This window comes from Muscardinus avellanarius, assembly GCF_963383645.1.
Source record: "Muscardinus avellanarius genome assembly, chromosome: 11".
NCBI lineage: Eukaryota > Metazoa > Chordata > Mammalia > Rodentia > Gliridae > Muscardinus > Muscardinus avellanarius.
The window spans coordinates 67966641-67983911 of record NC_137797.1 but is presented as its reverse complement, the minus strand read 5'-3'; the positions used below and the strand labels follow the sequence as shown (position 1 = coordinate 67983911).

Here is a 17271-nt window from a genome sequence, read left to right as displayed (position 1 = left end):
CCGCTACATCCCCTGCCCTTAGCTAGATCTATTTATGCAAATAGTAGCAACCCCAGAGGACAGAACAGCAGTTTGGTTTCTGGCTTATAGTTACTGTTATTGTTGTTCTTGTATTTGCTTCCTAGCTGGGTGTAGTGACGCAGGCTGGGTGTGGTGACGCATGCCTATAATCCCAGTACTTGGGAGGCTGAGACAGGAGGATCACACAGGTTCAAAGCCAGCCTCAGCTACTTAGTGAGACCCTGTTTCCAAAAATAGATCTGAGAGGATAGCCCGGAGGCAGAAAGCCTCTGGGTTCCACCCCCAGTATCACACATACACACAAAAATTAATTCTCAGCCGGGCATGGTGGCACAGGCTTGGGAGGCGGAGACAGGAGGATCACGCTGGTTCGGAGCCAGCCTCACTGGCTTAAGAGACCCTGTTTCCAAATTTTAAAAAAATATAAAATAGGTCTGGGAGTGTAGCCCGGAGGTAGAAGGGCTTCCAGGAATCCCAGTACCACCAAAAAAAAAAAAAAATTAATTCTCTACTTATCCTTTCTTAACTGTCCTTTGTTTAGCTAAAGTTCTTCGTTATTTGGTTAGAATAACTTCAAAACATACCAAAATGATACTCTTGAAATTTTAAATTTATTATTTTTGATTACATAAGTAATTCATATTCATGACATAATAAGAGAGAGCACAAAAGGTATAAAGGAGTCAACTTAGAAATTCCCTGTTATCCCATCCCAGAAAAAACTGATACCATCTTGTAACAGTTCATTCATCTGTATTTTCCTATGTATTTTGAACATATCACTAAATATAATCTTTTTTTTTTCTTCAGTACTGAGGATGGAACCCAGGAGCATTCTACCTTTGAGCTACACCACTGGTCCTTTTTTTTTTTTTTTTTTTGGTAGTACTAGGAGTAGAACCCAGAGGCTTTCTGCCTCCAGGCTATACTCCCAGACCTATTTTATATTTTACTTGGAAACAGGGTCTCACCAAGTTGCTGAGAGCCTCACTAAATAGCTGAGGCTGGCTTCGAACCTGTGCGATCCTCCAGTCTCAGCCTCCCAAGCGCCACCACGCCCAGCTTTATTCTTTATTTTAAAACAGGGTCTCACTAAAGTAGTAAGAGTCTCACTTTTACTACTCTTTTGCAAAGAGTCTCACTAAGTAGCTGAGGCTATCTGTGAACCATAATTCTCCTGTCTCAGCCTCCCAAGAATTGGGATTACAAGCATGTGCCACCATGCCCGGCACATCACTATATATAATCTTATATCCATCTTTTTTTTTTTTTTTTTTTGGTACTGAGGATTAAACCCAGAGGCATTTTACCACCCACCAAGTTATATGCCCAGTCTGATCTTTCTTTCTTTCTTTCTTTCTTTCTTTCTTTCTTTCTTTCTTTCTTCCCTTCTTCCTTCTTTCTTTCATGGTACTGGGGGTGGAACCCAGGGGCTTTCTACCTCCAGGCTACACTCCCAGACCTATTTAATATTTTATTTGGAAACAGAGTCTCACTAAGTTGCTGGGAACCTAAGTAGCTGAGGCTGGCTTCAAACCCACATGATTCTCCTGTCTCAGCCTCCCAAGTACTGGGATTACAAGTGTGCGCTACCATGCCCAGCCTGATTTTATTTCTTATTTGGAAACAGGGTCTAAGTTGCTGAAAGCCTCACTAAGTAGTTGAAGCTGGCTTGGAACCTACGATTTTCCTGTCTCAGCCACCCAAATACTGAGATTACAAGTGTGTACCACCTCGCCTGGCTTTCCAGCTTTTTTCAATATAACATGTTTTTCATATCAATAAAAACTACCTTTGTAAACATAATTTTAATGAAAGACTAACATATCATATGGATATATAATAGCTTACTTAAATTTTATCCTAATGGCAAACTTTTAGCTGGGACAGTTAGCAGATCAAAGCAGACACAAAATTAAGGCCACTTTGCTTCCTAGAAAGGCCGTTTCTGAGAATACATGAGGTGATGCAGAGATACTCAGAGGATAAAGAGGTTGCATCCAGGCATCGGTGAGAGGCAAAAGGCTCACAGGTCCTGGCCGAGCCGCTCCAGCTCGTTGAGGAGGAAGTCTATATCGGCACAGCTCAGAGTGGGGTTAGCTACCACCATGCGGAAGAAGTTGCCCCGGGTCCCATGGGGCTGGTAGCCAATCATCATGGAACCTTCCTTCACCATGCGCTCCTTGAGTACAGGGGCCACCTGTGGGAGCAGTGGAGAGAGAGCTGCAGCCTGGGCTCAGGAGGAGGTGGGCTGGCTGCCTGGCCCGGGCTCCCACCCAGCATCATCTGGGAGCACGCCTCACTGCTCAGACCCCGACCTTGGCCCGTGGCTTTCTCCCACATCCCGCTTACTTGGTTTCTCTGCCTTCTGCTCACTTCCTCATTTCTCCTCTCTCCAAGAAAGCTGTAGCCAGGGCCATCTTCTGCCAAATCCCAACTTTTCTTTTATTCCCAGCATTGCTACAGTCTAACATCAAGCCTTAGTTATCCTGAACACCTTCTTTCCTAATTCCTGTAATATTTTTTTATCCCTGCCATGTAATCCAGCACATAATTTACAAAATTGCCTTGAACACACTGGTTTCAAACAGGTAAGTCTAATTTTTTTGTGTGGTCCCTGGGATGGAACCCAGGGGCCTTTTACCTCTCTTCAGTATTTTTTTTTTTAGACAATGTCTTGATACGTAGCTAAGGCTGGCCTTGAACCTGAAATCTTCCTGTCTCTGCCTCCTAAGTACTGGGATCACCACAACTGAGTCAGTAACATGTTTCCTACAGTAACACCTCTGTGAGTGAGGGTTTTGCCCTTCTGATCATCTCTATTCCAAGGACCAGGACACAACACAGCTGCCCTAGGAGGCAGGCCTGGCTGGCCTCTCCAGGTTCCTGTTCCCAGCATCAGTGACAAGTCTCTTCCATATCTTTTTCTCACATCTCTGTCCTGAGCTGCAGTTTCCAGCACAACTCCCCACACAGGATCTGTTTGCTACACAGTGACTTCTGAGTTCTTCTGGAACATACTCTTCTGTCTTCTTTTTAAACATTTATTTTTCCTCTTACTTCCCAAAAACATACCTTGCATTTCATCCCCACCCCCACAAAAAGGAGGAGCACAAGCTGGAGCAAGAGACCGGCAGAGGGACCTGCCACACCAGGCACAGCCGGCAGGGGGCAGAAGCGTGCCAACGCACCAGGAGAACCTTACCAGGGACAGCCTTTGGCCGTAATCCAGACTCTCCCGCTTCCCCCGGAGGCTGGGGGGCACGAACCAGAAGCACACGTTGAGAAACTCAGGCTGAGGAGACAAGGAAGGGGAAGGTGTGCACTGAGGAAGGGCCCGCGTTCCCTCTCACTGCCCCTTCCTCCATCAGGGCTTGGAGTGTGAGGACAGGGGAGGCAGAAGATTCTGGGGTCATACCTCCATAACCAACTCAAACCCTTCACGCTTCTTTATTTCCTCCACCAGATACCTGGGAAGGGAGGATGAGAAATCAAGCTGGAGGAAAAAGGCAGGGGCCCAGAAACAGACCTACAGAAACACTGAGAGGAGGTAAACCCACGATCAGGAAAGGAATGAGGGCGCACCCCAGGCAGGGGACTGGGCCCAGGGCCTACCGCGCCAGGGCGAAGGCCTGGTTGATGCGCTGCTCCAGCCCCTGCCCGCCCTGAGCCTTCCACATGAGCCACAGCTTCAGACAGTCCACTCGGCGGCCACACTGCACCACCTTGTCTCCCGTGTCCAGAGTCACATCGTAGAATTTGTCCTGCTGGAAAAGGTAGCTGGCCTGGGACCCATGGCAGCGCTTGAGCAGGTTCTGTGTGGAGAGTGGACCGTCAGCCCCTGGCTCTCTGCGGAGGCTCCTCTAGGGCTGCCCTGCAGCGTGCTCAGCCCTCCCGTCCCTTCCCGGGAACCAGGCAGTGGTGCAGGGATGGCTGCCAGCTGACTCCGGCCCTTTTCTCTAGTTTCCTCTGGGCACCCAGAGTTCTTCCCAAACTTCCCAGGATCACTGTGACGACAACTTCAAGCTGGAAACCTTTTCCTTTGCCTGAAAATGTCCATTAGGGGAGTGAGGGAGCCCAGTGCCAGGGTCAGAGTGGTCACAGTCTCCTGGCTTCAGATGGGATGGTAAAGGGAGCATGGTAAGCTTTGGACCCCCTCTAAGGTGGGGCAGAGAAGACAAGGCTCCAGAAAAGAGGAGGGCTGGGGCCAGGCCAGGGCTGGGGCAGACCCACCGAGGTGTCCCGGAGAAGGAGAGCGGAGCACTGCAGGCCTGCGGCAAGAAGCTTATGGGGGTTCCAGGCCACGGAGTCAGCCCTGGGTGAGGCAGAGCAAGACTAGGTCAGCAGCTCCTCCCCAAACTGCCCAGTAGAGCCCTCCCCCTTTTTCACATCCCCAGTAGTGGGGTCTCCCACTTGCTCCCACAGTCAGGAAGAAATCCCATGTCTGATTTCCCAGCCCCAGTCACCCTCCTTCCAGCCCGTATCCCAGGAACTCCTTCCTCTACCCGTAGCCTAAGCCCCCTGGTCCATGACTATTCTCAGGATCAAGGATTTAAAGGGTGGGATTCAGGAAGAAAGGAGCTGTATGCACCTCTGGATCCCATTCAGGAGATGCCTGTGTGTCTGTGACAGCAGGACGCTCCCACCCCAGGCAGCCTATGAAGAGGAGGAAGAATGTGGCCGTGGCCTCGGTGCAGCTCACCCCACCCCTGAGACCCAAGTCTCACTCACATCCACGTGTAACCACAGTCCGTGCCGCTGGCACACATCTGCAATTGCTTCCAGGGGATCAAAGGCCCCCAGCACGGTGGTCCCAGAGGTGGCATTGACCAGGAATGGAACAGCGCCCTGTGGAAGAAGGAGGCTGCAGAGTCACCTTAAAAGCTACCCACAACGTGATGCAGAAACCCAGCACTAAACTTTCTGACTCTGTACACCTGACCTGACCCATGTCAGCTTTACAACAGCTTATTACTGTCCTTTTTTTTCCCCCAGTACTGGGGATGGAACCCAGGGGCATTCTACCTCCAAGTGACACCCCAACCCTGTTTTTGATTCTTTATTTTGAAACAGGGTCTCACTGAGTTGCAAAGGACCTAACTAAGTAGCTGAGGCTGACCGTGAACAGTGATCCTCCTGTCTCAGCCTCCCAAATGCTGGGATTAAAAGCATGTGTCACCACACTTGACTTACTGTCCTCTTTAATTTGCAGGCAGGCAAGAATGCCTTTCTCATCTTATGCCCCCAAATTAATGCATAACACTAGAAAACTATTATTATTATTATTATTATTATTATTATTATTACTACTACTACTACTACTACTACTACTACTACTACTATTACTATTATTACTATTATTGCAGTACTGGAAATGAAACCCAGGGGCATTCTACCTCCAAGTGACATTCCCAGCCCTGTTTTTGTTTTGGGGTTTTTTTTGTTTTTGTTTTTTTGTTTTTTTGCAGGTCTGGGTATGGAACCCAGAGGCAGTCTACCTCCGAGCTACACCCCCTGCCCTATTTTTTTATTCTTTATTTTGAAACAGGGTCTCACTGAATTGCAAAGAGCCTCACTAAGTAGCTGAGGCTGTCCACGGATTTCCGCGAACCATGATCCTCTGGTCTCAGCCTCCTAAATGCTGGGATTACAAGCGTGCGCCACCATGCCCGGCTCCCAGCCCTGTTTTTTATTCTTTATTCTGGAACAGGGTCTCGCTGAGTTGCAAAGGGACTAAGTAGTAGCTGAGGCTGACCGCGAACCCAGATCCTCCTGTCTCAGCCTCCCAAATGTTGGGATTACAAGTGTACATCACCACGCCCAGTTTATTTATTTTTTTACAGTACTGAGTTTGAACCCAGAGGTATTCCATCTCCAAGAGACACTCTCAGCCCTATTTTTTATTCTTTATTTTGAAACAAGGTCTCACTGAGTTGTAAAGGACCTCACTAAGTATCTGAGGCTGGCCGCAAATCATGATCCTCCTGTTTTTTGTTTTTTATTTTTTTCCTTTTTTATTTTTTTATTTATTTTTTTGGCAGGTCTGAGGATGGAACCCAGGAGCATTCGACCTCCGAGCTACACCCCTGCCCTATTTTTTTATTCTTTATTTTGAAACAGGGTCTCACTAAGTTACGGAGGGCCTCACTAAGTAGCTGAGGCTGTCCGCGAACCACAATCCTCCAGTCTCAGCCTTGTAATGCTGGGATTACAAGCGTGTGCCACCACGCCTGGCTGATCCTCCTGTTTTAGCCTCCCAAATGTTGGGATTACAAGTGTGTGTCACCACTCCTGGCTTGAAAAACTTTTAGAAGAAAATATAGGAGTGATCTTTGTGAGCATGAATTAGGTTAACTATGACACCAACAGTACATATAACCAATGCCAGACATGGTGGAAGCTGCCTGTAATCCCAGTACTTGGGAGGCTGAGACAGGAAGATCGCAGGTTTGCAGCCAACCTCAGCAAATTAGTGAAGCCTTCCACAACTTAGTGAGACCCTGTTTCAAAATTAAAAATAAATCTGGGAGTGTAGAGGTAGAATGCCCTGGGTTCTATCCCCAGTACCAACAACAACAGAAAAGTACAAGCAAGCAAAGATAAAAATTAGACAATCTAGCGGGGCGTGGTGGTGCACACTCGAAATCCCAGCATTTGGGAGGCTAAGACAGGAGGACCACGGTTCTTGGATGACTTCAGCTACTTAGTGAGGCCCTTTGAAACTCAGTGTTTCAAAATAAAGAATAAAAAATAGGGCTGGGGGTATAGCTTGGAGGTAAAATCCCCCTGGGTTCCATTCCCAAAACCAATAAAATAAAAAAATTAAAAATTAAAAAACAGATAATCTAGATTTCACCAAAATTTAAAGCTTTTGAGCTGGGCATGGTGGTGCACACTTGTAATCACAGGAGGGTCAGGGTTCAAGGATAGCCCAGCTACTTGATGAGGCCCTTTGCAACTCATTGGGACCCTGTTTCAAAATAAAGAAGAAAGGCCGGGCGTGGTGGCGCACGCTTGTAATCCCCCGCGCTTGGGAGGCGGAGACAGGAGGATCGGGCAGGTTCGAAGCCAGTTGCGCCTGGCTTAAGAGACCCTGTTTCAAGAATATAAAATAGGTCTGGGAGTGTAGCCCAGAGGTAGAAGGGCTTCCAGGAACCCCAGTACCACCAAAAAGAAAAAAAAAAAACAAAAAAAATAAAATAAAGAATAAAAAAAAAATTAGGCTGAGACAGGAAGATCGCACAGTTTCAAAGCCAGCCTCAGCTTAGTGAGGCTCTCAGCAATTTAGTGAGACCTTAAATAAAGTGTAAAATAGGTCTGGGAATATAGCCTGGAGGTAGAAAAGCCCCTGGGTTCCACCCCCAGTACCACGCACATACACACACAAATTAGGGCTGAGGGTGTAGCTCAGAGGTAGAATGCCCCTGGGTTCTAACCCCAGTAATAAACAAGCAAACAAATAAGTAAATAAATAAATACAAATAAAACTTTTGGCCTGGGCTTGGTGGCACATGCCTGCAATCCCAGTAATTTAGGAGGCTGAAGCAAGAGGATCACAAGTTCAAAGCCAGCCTCTGCAACTTAGTGAGACCCTGCCTCAAAATAAAGAATTTAAAAGGCTGGAGATAACTCAGAGATGGAGAACCCCAAGGTTCAGTCTCCAGTATTGCCAAAAAAGAGGGTGGAAACGTCATCTGACTGGTGTTTAGAGGTGGGGCCCTTGGGAATGGTTAGGATTAAAGTCACTGGGGTGGAGCCCCGTGACTGAACTCTGGTATTTATAAGCAAGATAGACCAGAAGAAACACACACACATCCCTGTCTCTCACCACATGATGCTCTGTACAGCTTTCACATGCTGCCAGCAAGAAAGTCAACACCAGATTTGAGCCTTGAACCTTGCACAAGCACTGTGAGCCAAAATAAACCTCTTTTCTTTATTAAGTTAATGAGCTTCAGGTATTTCATTATACTAATGAAAAATGGACTAATATACAGGACTTTTAAAGAGATATTTGTACACCTATGTTCATAGCAGCATTACTCACAAGAGGTAAAAGCTGGAAGCAACCCAAGCATCTATTGCTGGATAAGCACATAAGCAAAATGTGGTAAATACATACAAAAGGAATTAAATTTCAACTCATGAGCCCTTGGGGGACACACTTAAATCATATCCAAACCACAGTAACTTGGCTCCTTTTCCATAAATGTAGTCCAGCCAGCTGTGGTGGTGCACACTTGTAATCCCAGTAGTTGGGAGGCTGACAGCAGGATAGCAGTTCAAGGACAGCCTTAGCTACTTAGTGAGGCCCTCTGCAACTTAGTGAGACCTTGTTTCAAAAATAAAAAGTAAAAAAAGCTGGGTGTGGTGGTACACACTTGTAATCCTAGCATTTGGGAGGCTGAGACAAGAGGATCATGATTCGAGGACAGCCTCAGCTACTATTTAGTGAGGCTCTTAGCAACTCAGTGAGACCCTGTTTCAAAATAAAGAATACAAAATAGGGCAGGGAGGGGGTAGCTCGGAGGTCAAATGCCCCTGGGTTCCATCCCTAGTACCGCAAAAAAAAAAAAAAAAGAATAAAAAATAGGTACTGGGGGCATAGCTCAGAGTTAGAATGTCCTTGGGTTCCATACCCAGTACTTAAAATATATATATAAATTTAAAAAAAATAAAAAAATGTAGTCCTACTTTCTGGCCACTGTCACAGAACCAAGCAAAATGAGACACCTTTACACACTTCCAAATGCCTCCCTGATGCCTGGGAGTAGCGATGGATGACAGCACCAGCCCCATCCAAGGACCCCTGATGGAGAGGCTCCAGGTAGGTAGTGAAAACATTCCAAGTAAAAAGAGGAAGTTGTCTAGGCTCCAGTCTCCAATTCTAGACACAGCCATGGCTTCAGCACAAACACAGAATGTTCTTGTCCATCCACTATACCCACCATCCCATTAATTCCTCTTCTCCCTTCTAGTCTCAGCTCAATTATCACCTTCAAGGAAAGCCTCCCCTGACTCCCACACCTCCTGATTCTGTCACCTCTCCTCTATTAAACCTTCAAAGAACACCAGGCACCTTGCCTTCACAGCACATGTGCAGGTGTTTTACATGTTTATGAATGCCAGTTTTCCCTGCTGGAATAAAAGTTTTATGAAAATAAATGGCCAAAAGATCTGAATAGACATCTCTCCAAAGAAGATCTGCAAATGCCCAATAAGCACATGACAAGATTCTCAGTTGAGAGCGGGGTGTGGTGGCGCATGCTTGTAATCTCGTAATCCCAGCATGTGGGAGACTGAGACAGGAGGATCACGGTTTGCAGATGGCCTCAGCTACTTAGCGAGGCCCTCTGTAACTCAAGGAGACCCTGTTTCAAAATAATGGGGAAAAAATAGGGCCGTGGGTGTCACTGGGAGGTAGAATGTTCCTGGGTTCCATCCTCAGTACCGCAAAATAAATAAATAAATAAATAAATTCTCAACTTGATTAATCATCAAGAAAATGCAAATCAAAGCTGGGCATGGTGGTGCACGCTTGTAATCCCAGCATTCTGGACGCTGAGACTAGAGGATCATGGTTTGTGGACAGCCTCAGCTACTTAGTGAGGCACTCCGCAACTTAGTGAGACCCTGTTTCAAAATAAGGAATAAAACTCTGGGTATGGGTTCCATACCCAGACCCACAAAAATAAATAAATAAATAAATAAATAAATAAATAAATAAATAAATAAGAAAATGCAAATCAAAACCACAGTGAGCCAGGCATGGCGGTGCACACTTATAAACCCAATAATTGGGAAGCTGAGATAGGAAGATCACAGGTTCACAGCCAGTCTTAGCTTAATGAGGTTCTCTGCAACTTAATGATACCCAGTTTGAAAATAGAGAATAGCCAGGCGTGGTGGCGCACACTTGTAATCCCAGAGCTTGGGAGGCTGAGACAGGAGGCTCGCACAGGTTTGAAGCCAGCCTCAGCTGCTTAGTGAGGCTCTCAGCAACTTAGTGAGACCCTGTTTTCAAATAAAGTACAAAAATAGGTCTGGGAGTATAGCTTGGAGATAGAAAGGCCCTGGGTTCCACACCCAGTACCACAAAAAATAAATAAAAATACATAAATATAGAGAATAAAGTAGGGCAGGGGTATAGCTTGGAAGTAGAATGCCCCTGCCCCTGGGTTCCATCCCAAGTACAAAAAAAAAAAAAAAAAAAAGGTGGAACCGTACAATTCTAGTTGCTGCCCATGTTGCCACTCAGAGGTAACAGCTATAAATCAATCAATACAGCCAGGTGTGGGGCACACTGATTTGCTGAGGGTCTCACTGCGTGTCTAAGGCTGTCCTCAAACCTGCAATCTTCCTGTCTCAGCCTACCAAGTGCTGGGATTACAGGTGTACAGGTGAGTGCCATAATATCTGGCTAGGCTTTTTTTTTTTTTTTTTTTTTGGTACTGGGGATGGAACTCAGGGGCATTTCACCTCTGAGCTATCCCCAGGCCCTACTTTATTTTTTAATTTTTTATTTTATTTTATTTTATTTTTTTGTGGTACTGAGGATAGAACCCAGAGGCTTTCTACCTCCAGGCTATACTCCCAGCCCTATTTTATATTTTATTTAGAAACAGGGTCTCACTAAGTTGTTGAAAGCCTCACTAAGTAGCTGAGGGTGGCTTCGAACCTGTGTGATCCTCCTGTCTCAGCCTCCCAAGCTCGTGCGCCACCACGCCCGGCTTTTTATTCTTTTATTTTGGGAACAGGGTCTCACTGAGTTGTGGAGAGTAGCTGCAGGCCTGCTATCTCCTGTCTCTGCCTCTCAAGTACTGGGATTACAAGCATGCTCTACCACTCCAGACTCTGATTTGATTTGATTTTATACTGTGTTCCAGGAAAAATTCTCATACACAGAATTCCACACACTTGTGATGATTTACAACAGAAAATTCCATTACAAGAACCCCGAATCAGCGTATAGACACCTTTAAAAATTATATAGATCATACACAAATGCTCTCCCAGATGCCTGTGGCTCAGGTACATAGCTCCTACCCAGCCGGTACCCCACCGCTGCCGCCCCAGTCCTCAGCTTCTCCCTGCACTGACCTTCCCCTCGCCTTCCCTCCACAGAACTTGGACCACTGCACTTCAGGCCTCTGGGTCTCCCCACCCACACACAGGGACTCCCTGCTCTGTCCTACCTGTAAGAAGCCAGCCCTGTCTACAGAGGCAGTGTCCTAGCAGAGCCCCCAATAGCAACATAGTATCCTCGCCCCTCAGACTTCACCCCTGCAGTACAGGCATGGAGACACAGGTGTCTTGAGCAGGGACAGCGCAACCCCTCCACAGAAGGGACAGAGCAGCCCCTCCCCACTGCCCCGGTGCCCCTTACTGTTTACCTCAGCTTCTGCCAGATTGATCTGCCTCTCTAGATCCTCAGGAATCATTTTCCCTCTGAAAAAAGAAATTGGATCAAATAGTGAAGTTGTAGGTCCTCAAGGGCAGAAGGTGTTACCCTGTGGGAAGCGAGGTGAAGGAGGCTGGCAGAGCAGAGGCTGTAGAGACACTTTCCGCCTAAGAGGTGAAACAGACCTCAGGGCATGGGGCACTGGGCAGGGGGAGCAGTAAATCTGTGGGAAGGATAGAGAAGCCACCAGGGCACAGGCCTGAGCCAGAGCTCCTGGCAGCAGGAGGGCACGCTGTGCCAAGCTGGGTCAGGGCCATGTCAGCAGAAGGACCTTCACCTCTCATCAGCCTTGACCACCCGGACACTGTCAGTGCCAAGTCCCAGAAAAGCAGCTCCCTTGTTGATGGAGTAGTGACACTGTGGAGAAACACAGAAGGCAGGGTTAGCACAACCTGGGCAAGGGCCAGAATGCAGGGAGATGGGGAGGAGAGAGGCTGGCAAAAGCCAAGTGTGAGCTGCAACAGCTGGGACCCGGCAGGACCGGGCTCCTCAAACATGCACACGCATGAGTTGCCTGAGTATTGGTAAAATTGTTCAGATTCAGTAGGTCTGGGTGGGACCTGAGAGTCTGCACTCAAATAAGCTCCCAGGTGATATCAACGCTGCTGGTCCATGGACCCCACTCTGAGTAGGGAGAGCGGGCACTGGCTCCTGCCCTAACCCCACAGAAGGCAAAATGACAGGAGGGTGTACTTAGCCTCCTAGGCTGAAGGAAGCACATCTGCTTAGGGCAGGGTGGAGCAGGAAGAGGGCCTGAAGGGCTTCTGAGCTGGCTAGAGAGTAGAGGCAGGAGCCCAGGGTTGGGCTTTTTTCCCTACCTCCTTGTGCCTTTTCCCTACCTCCTGGGATGTGAAGAGGGCCAAGGGAGGCAGTGCCCGGAGGCCCCTCTGCTTGCAGTCTGGGTAGCGCTGATAGCGGGCCAAGTTTATGGCATACATGTTGGAGATGGAACCACCTGTCATAGGGAAGGAATGGTGGCCAGAAGGAAGGGTTGTGGATCAGGCTGGAACCCGCTTCCCCCGACCTGCCCACCCAGAAGGACTGACTGAGAACCAGGCATGGTTGGCTCCCAGGCTATGGATTCCCAGGGCTCTACAAATAGAAGAACCCGGAACAGCCTGAGATCAGCAGATCCTTCTGCTCACCCTCTCCACGCCCTTGGCTGCCCCCAGAAGACAGCACTAGAGCACACCCACCCCACTGGAGCACTGGGGCCCAGGGACTGCTGGCAAACACCAGGATAAAGGGGACTTGGCAGCCTCCTCCTTGGTCTGGCCCTGGCCCAGATGGAGAAGAAACAAAGAAAAATCACCCCTCTGGTCAGAGAGTCAGAGAATCACAGCTCTGAGCAAGAGAGCGGTGGGGGAGCAGGAACCCTTCAAAGACCTAAGAAAGGCCCCTCCTCTCACATACCAGGGCAGAAAACCCCATCTCCAGAGCTCCAGCCCACCAAGCTCCGGAGCTTCTTCAGCACCTCCTCTTCCATGAGGACAAACACAGGAGCAATCTCATACGTGTACCTGCCAAAGAGCCATGATGAGAAAGGGGAAGAGATGGGAAGGCTGCCGGGCCAGGAGTCAGTGAGGGGAGGTGGAGGGATGAGGGAGGAAGGGTCCCAAGAGAGAAAGGATGGCAACAAAGAACCAGGGAAGCACTGATGAGAGAGAATGGGGTTCAGGGGGTGTGCAAGAGCTAGAGAGAGCAGGAGGGGGCCCGCCAGCAGGCCTCCCCAGAAAACCAGAGAGCCGCAAAACCCATCCTTCTCCCCTGTCCCTAAGACACCTCCCCAAAGACTAAGTCCTTTGTGGGATGGAGGGAGGGGGCCTTGGGATGGCTCACTGGCTGGTGTTGAGGCTCTCAGTGATAATGCGCCCGGCCAGAGCATGGGGATCCAACCCTGAGAAGAGCTGGTTGAAGAACCGGGGATGACCTGGAGAAGGGGGAGCAGGGTGGGGGCTCAGTGTGGAGCCGGGTGTACACGGTGTACACGCCAGATGCTCCTCCCACCTGACCCCAGGCACACCTGTCTTGACACTATAGCGAATCACAGCCCGGCAGCGCTCCAGGATCTGCTCCTGCGACTCGCCCTGGCTCTGCAGCTCCAAATCCAGCAGCTGCTTGAGCTCCTCCGGCTCCTTCCACTCACAGACCTAGGAAGAGAAGCCAGGAATGCAATGACCTCAGACTTCGTGGACTGGCTGACCCAGCTGCAGCTCAGCAGGCACAAGATAGCAGGGCATGGCGGTGCATGCCTGTGATCCTAGTACTTGGGAGATTGAGACAGGAGGATTGCAGGTTTACAGCCAACCCCAGCAACTTAATGAGGCCCGCAACAATTTAGTGAGATCCTGCTTCCAAATAAACAATAAAATCGGCTGGGGTATAGCCCAGAGGTAGAAAGTTCCTGGGTTCTACCCCTACTACCACACACACAAAAAAAAGTAAAATAAAGCTGGGCAAGGTGGGGCACACTTGCAATTCCAGTACTAGGGAGGCTGAGACAGGAGCATCATAGGTTCACAACCAGCCTCAGCTACTTAGTGAGACTCTGTTTCAAAAAAAAGAATAAAAAATAAGCCAGGCGTAGTGGTGCACGCTTGTAATCCTGGCATTCTAGAGGCTGAGACCGGAGGATAGCAGTTCACGGACAGCCTCAGCTACTTAGTGAGGCCTTCCACAACTCAGTTAGACCCAGTTTCAAAATAAAGAGTAAAAATTAGGGTAGGGGGTGTAGCTCGGAGGTCAAATGCCCCTGGGTTCCATCCCCAGACCCAAAAAAAAAAAAAAAAAAAAAAAGGAGAAGAAAAAATAGCCAAGCCAGGTGTGGTGGCGCACGCTTGTAATCCAGGCATTTGGGAGGCTGAGATGGGAGGATTACATTTTGTGGACAGCCTCAGCTACTCAGTGAGTTCCTTTGCGACTCAGTGAGATCGTTTAAAAAAAAAATAGACCTAGGGGTAGGGCGTAGCTCAGAGGTAGAATGCTCCTGGGTTCCATTCCCAGTACCAGAAAAAAAAAAAAAAATAGAGAGCCAGACTTGGTGGCACACGCTTGTAATCACAGCATTTGGGGAGCTAGACAGGACGACTGAGGCTCACAGACAGCCTCAGCTACTTAGTGAGGCCCTTTACAACTCAGTGAGACCCTGTTTCAAGATAAAGAATAAAAATAGGGCTGGAGGTGGAGCTCAGAGGTAGAATGCCCTTGGGCTCAATCCCCAGTACTGCTAAATAAATAAATAAATAAATAAATAAATAAACAAACAAACAAACGAATGACACAAGGCATCACCAACCCTCACTTGAAACAATTTAAGAACATTTTCAAAGTGACACATGAACAAAGGTAAACAGATTCCTGAGGCATTCAGGGCCAGTGATTAATTCTGACCCAGAGCCGACCCTCAGGAGGAAGTCTAGAGTAACGCATGGGAAGAGAAGGGAAGGCAGGCTGACAGGCATGGAGGAGGGAGAAAGCACCCACCTTCTCAGAGGCACTGGTCCCTTTCCGGATGGCCTCATCCACAACGATCCCAAACACGTCCCGGAGCAAGGCTTCCATAGCCACGCGGTCCCCATCATGGGAAGGGAGTGGTTTTGAGTCAGCCATCAGGATAGTCTGTGAGCAGAGCAGGAGTTACGCCCCACTCAGCCTGTGCACCTGCCTGGACCTCATCAGCGAGGCCCGCGCCCTGCGATGGGGCCACGGCCTCGGGCCCCCAGGGCACACAGGAGGCAAGTGACAGCACCAGGGAGAGAGCTGGTGGATTCGGGTGGAGAAGAAAGGCAGGTAACAGTAGGCAGGTGGAGTCCATGGACACCGTGCACCACAGCAAAGCCCCGAGGCTCACCTGCTTGGAGCTCTGCTCAGGGAGCTGGAGGCAAGGCACAGTTAACTTTTCAGAATAGTAGGACCAAGACAGCAGAGGGAGTGAGGTGAAGCCAGCAGTCACATGCCATGGCATAACTCTCATGACCCTTGCCCCAAAGAGAACTTTCAGAGATTTGGGACAGGGACAGCAGTTAAGTTCCCTGAATAATCATTACCTGACAGAAGAAAAGGGGGTGGGGTGAGCTGAGAAGAAAAGTAAAAAACAGGTGGCACATTAACCTCAGAACTGAAAGGCACAAACAGCCTGCTCCCATGGAAGGGAGCTTCCCCATGGGAACCCAAGCACCCAGAGCAGGGGTGTGTTGGGAGGTCTGAAAGGGTGGGCCCCGGAGGCTGAGGGGAAGGAAGACACGGAGGTAAATAGTTTAGGTGGGCCTTATAGGCCAGTCTCCTTCACATCCCAACTCCGTGTCTTTCCTGAACACTCCTGAACACAAAAGGTTATACTGAGGAAGCACTTGGTTACACACGTGTCACCCTGGGCCATCCAGGCTGGGACTAAAAGAGCCTCTGTCTCTCTGAAGGATACAGACACACATGCAAGTTTCAGCTCAGGGGACAGTGCTGACCCTAAGTGTCCTAAGAATTCAAGAAAGGAAATCTGGGCGTGGTGGCGCACGCTTGTAATCCCAGTACTTGGGAGGCTGAGACAGGAGTTGGTGGTCAGCCTCAGCTGCTTATTAGTAAGGCCCTCCACAACTTAATGAGACCCTGTTTCAAAATAAATAATAAAAAATAGGGCTGGTGTGTAGCTTGAAAATAGAATGCCCATGGGTTTAATCCCCAGTACCACAAAAAATAAAATAAAAATAAATAAAATAGGGCTAAAGAAACTGGATGGAAACTGAAAGTGATTTATTGGAAATAGTCATCCAAGTGGATGCTTTCTCAGACTACACGACTCACATATGGAAGGGAGACCTAGAGTTCAGGTGAGATGCTAGAACTGAAGGCAGATTTGGGAGTCAGGAGATAGATGAAGCCTTGTGATAGGTTCTATTCCCCAAGGAAGAGAAGCCTCAGAGAGATGGATGGGGAGAGAGAGGCAAACACTGAAGTTTGTAGGATCCCTGAGATGAGAGGACAGAGGGACAGGAGAATCTAGAATGGGGACAATTCCTCAAGGTGGGATGCTCTGACATAACCCACTGCCAAGAGCACAGGACCTCACACTGGTTGGAAATACAGATTCAGGGAGCCTGGTGGTCCAACCCTTAGACATCTCCTGAGTAGACTGGGTTTGAGGAAAATCAGAGCACTAGCCCAGGCCTGCAGAATGGAGGACTCAGCCCTTTACCAGCACTCTTTCCAGCTCCCCTGACAGTGGCAGAGTGAAGTGTGGAGGTTGAAAGGCTAATAAAAATAGGCCCTGTGGACTGGGGCTTGGTGGTAAAACGCTTGCCTAACATGTGCAGAAACTTGGGTTCAATCCCTAGCACCTCAAAAACAAACAACAAAAGGTGCCTTTTTTTTTTTTTTTTTTTGGTACTGGGGATAGAACCCAAGGACATTCTACCTCAGAGCCTCCGAGCTACACATCCAGCCCTATTCTTCGGGGTTTCAGAGTTGGAAAGGGCCTCACTACGTAGCTGAGGCTGTCTGCCAACCACAATCCCCCTGTCTCAGCCTCTTAAGTACTGGGATTATAGCACATACCACCATGCCCAGCTGCTCTCCATATTTCACCTTGTGTCCTCCTGCCTCCCCAGACAGCCAGTGCTTTCACTGCTCAGCCTCTCTGGGCTCTTGCCCAAAACCCAGCTTGATTTTCATTGGGCCTGTGCAGAGGTACTGGCTTTCTGTTGTTGGCTACCACTTCTCCTCTACTTTCTCTCTCTTTTTTTTTTTTTTTTCAGTACTGGGCATGAAACCCAGGGGCATTCTATCTCTGAGTGACA

General features: G+C 48.6%; 1 protein-coding gene across 5 annotated transcripts; it reads right to left on the bottom strand.

The window, feature by feature from the left end:
• Window positions 1-2047: 2047 nt before the first annotated feature.
• On the bottom strand, window positions 2048-15091 carry CSAD (cysteine sulfinic acid decarboxylase; the record flags this gene model as incomplete). Of its 5 annotated transcripts, XM_080705105.1 has the most annotated exons (14): window positions 2048-2221; window positions 3227-3316; window positions 3440-3491; window positions 3637-3836; window positions 4255-4336; window positions 4613-4677; window positions 4753-4869; window positions 11415-11469; window positions 11760-11839; window positions 12322-12437; window positions 12896-13002; window positions 13322-13412; window positions 13506-13632; window positions 14966-15091. In XM_080705105.1, the coding sequence occupies 14 exons, from the start codon at window positions 15089-15091 to the stop codon at window positions 2048-2050; spliced, it is 1482 nt and encodes a 493-aa protein (XP_080561231.1). The 5 variants fall into 5 exon arrangements, with proteins under 5 accessions (XP_080561231.1, XP_080561232.1, XP_080561233.1 ...); XM_080705106.1 differs by lacking the exon at window positions 3227-3316; XM_080705107.1 differs by lacking the exons at window positions 4255-4336; window positions 4613-4677.
• Between the last annotated feature and the right edge of the window lie 2180 nt (window positions 15092-17271).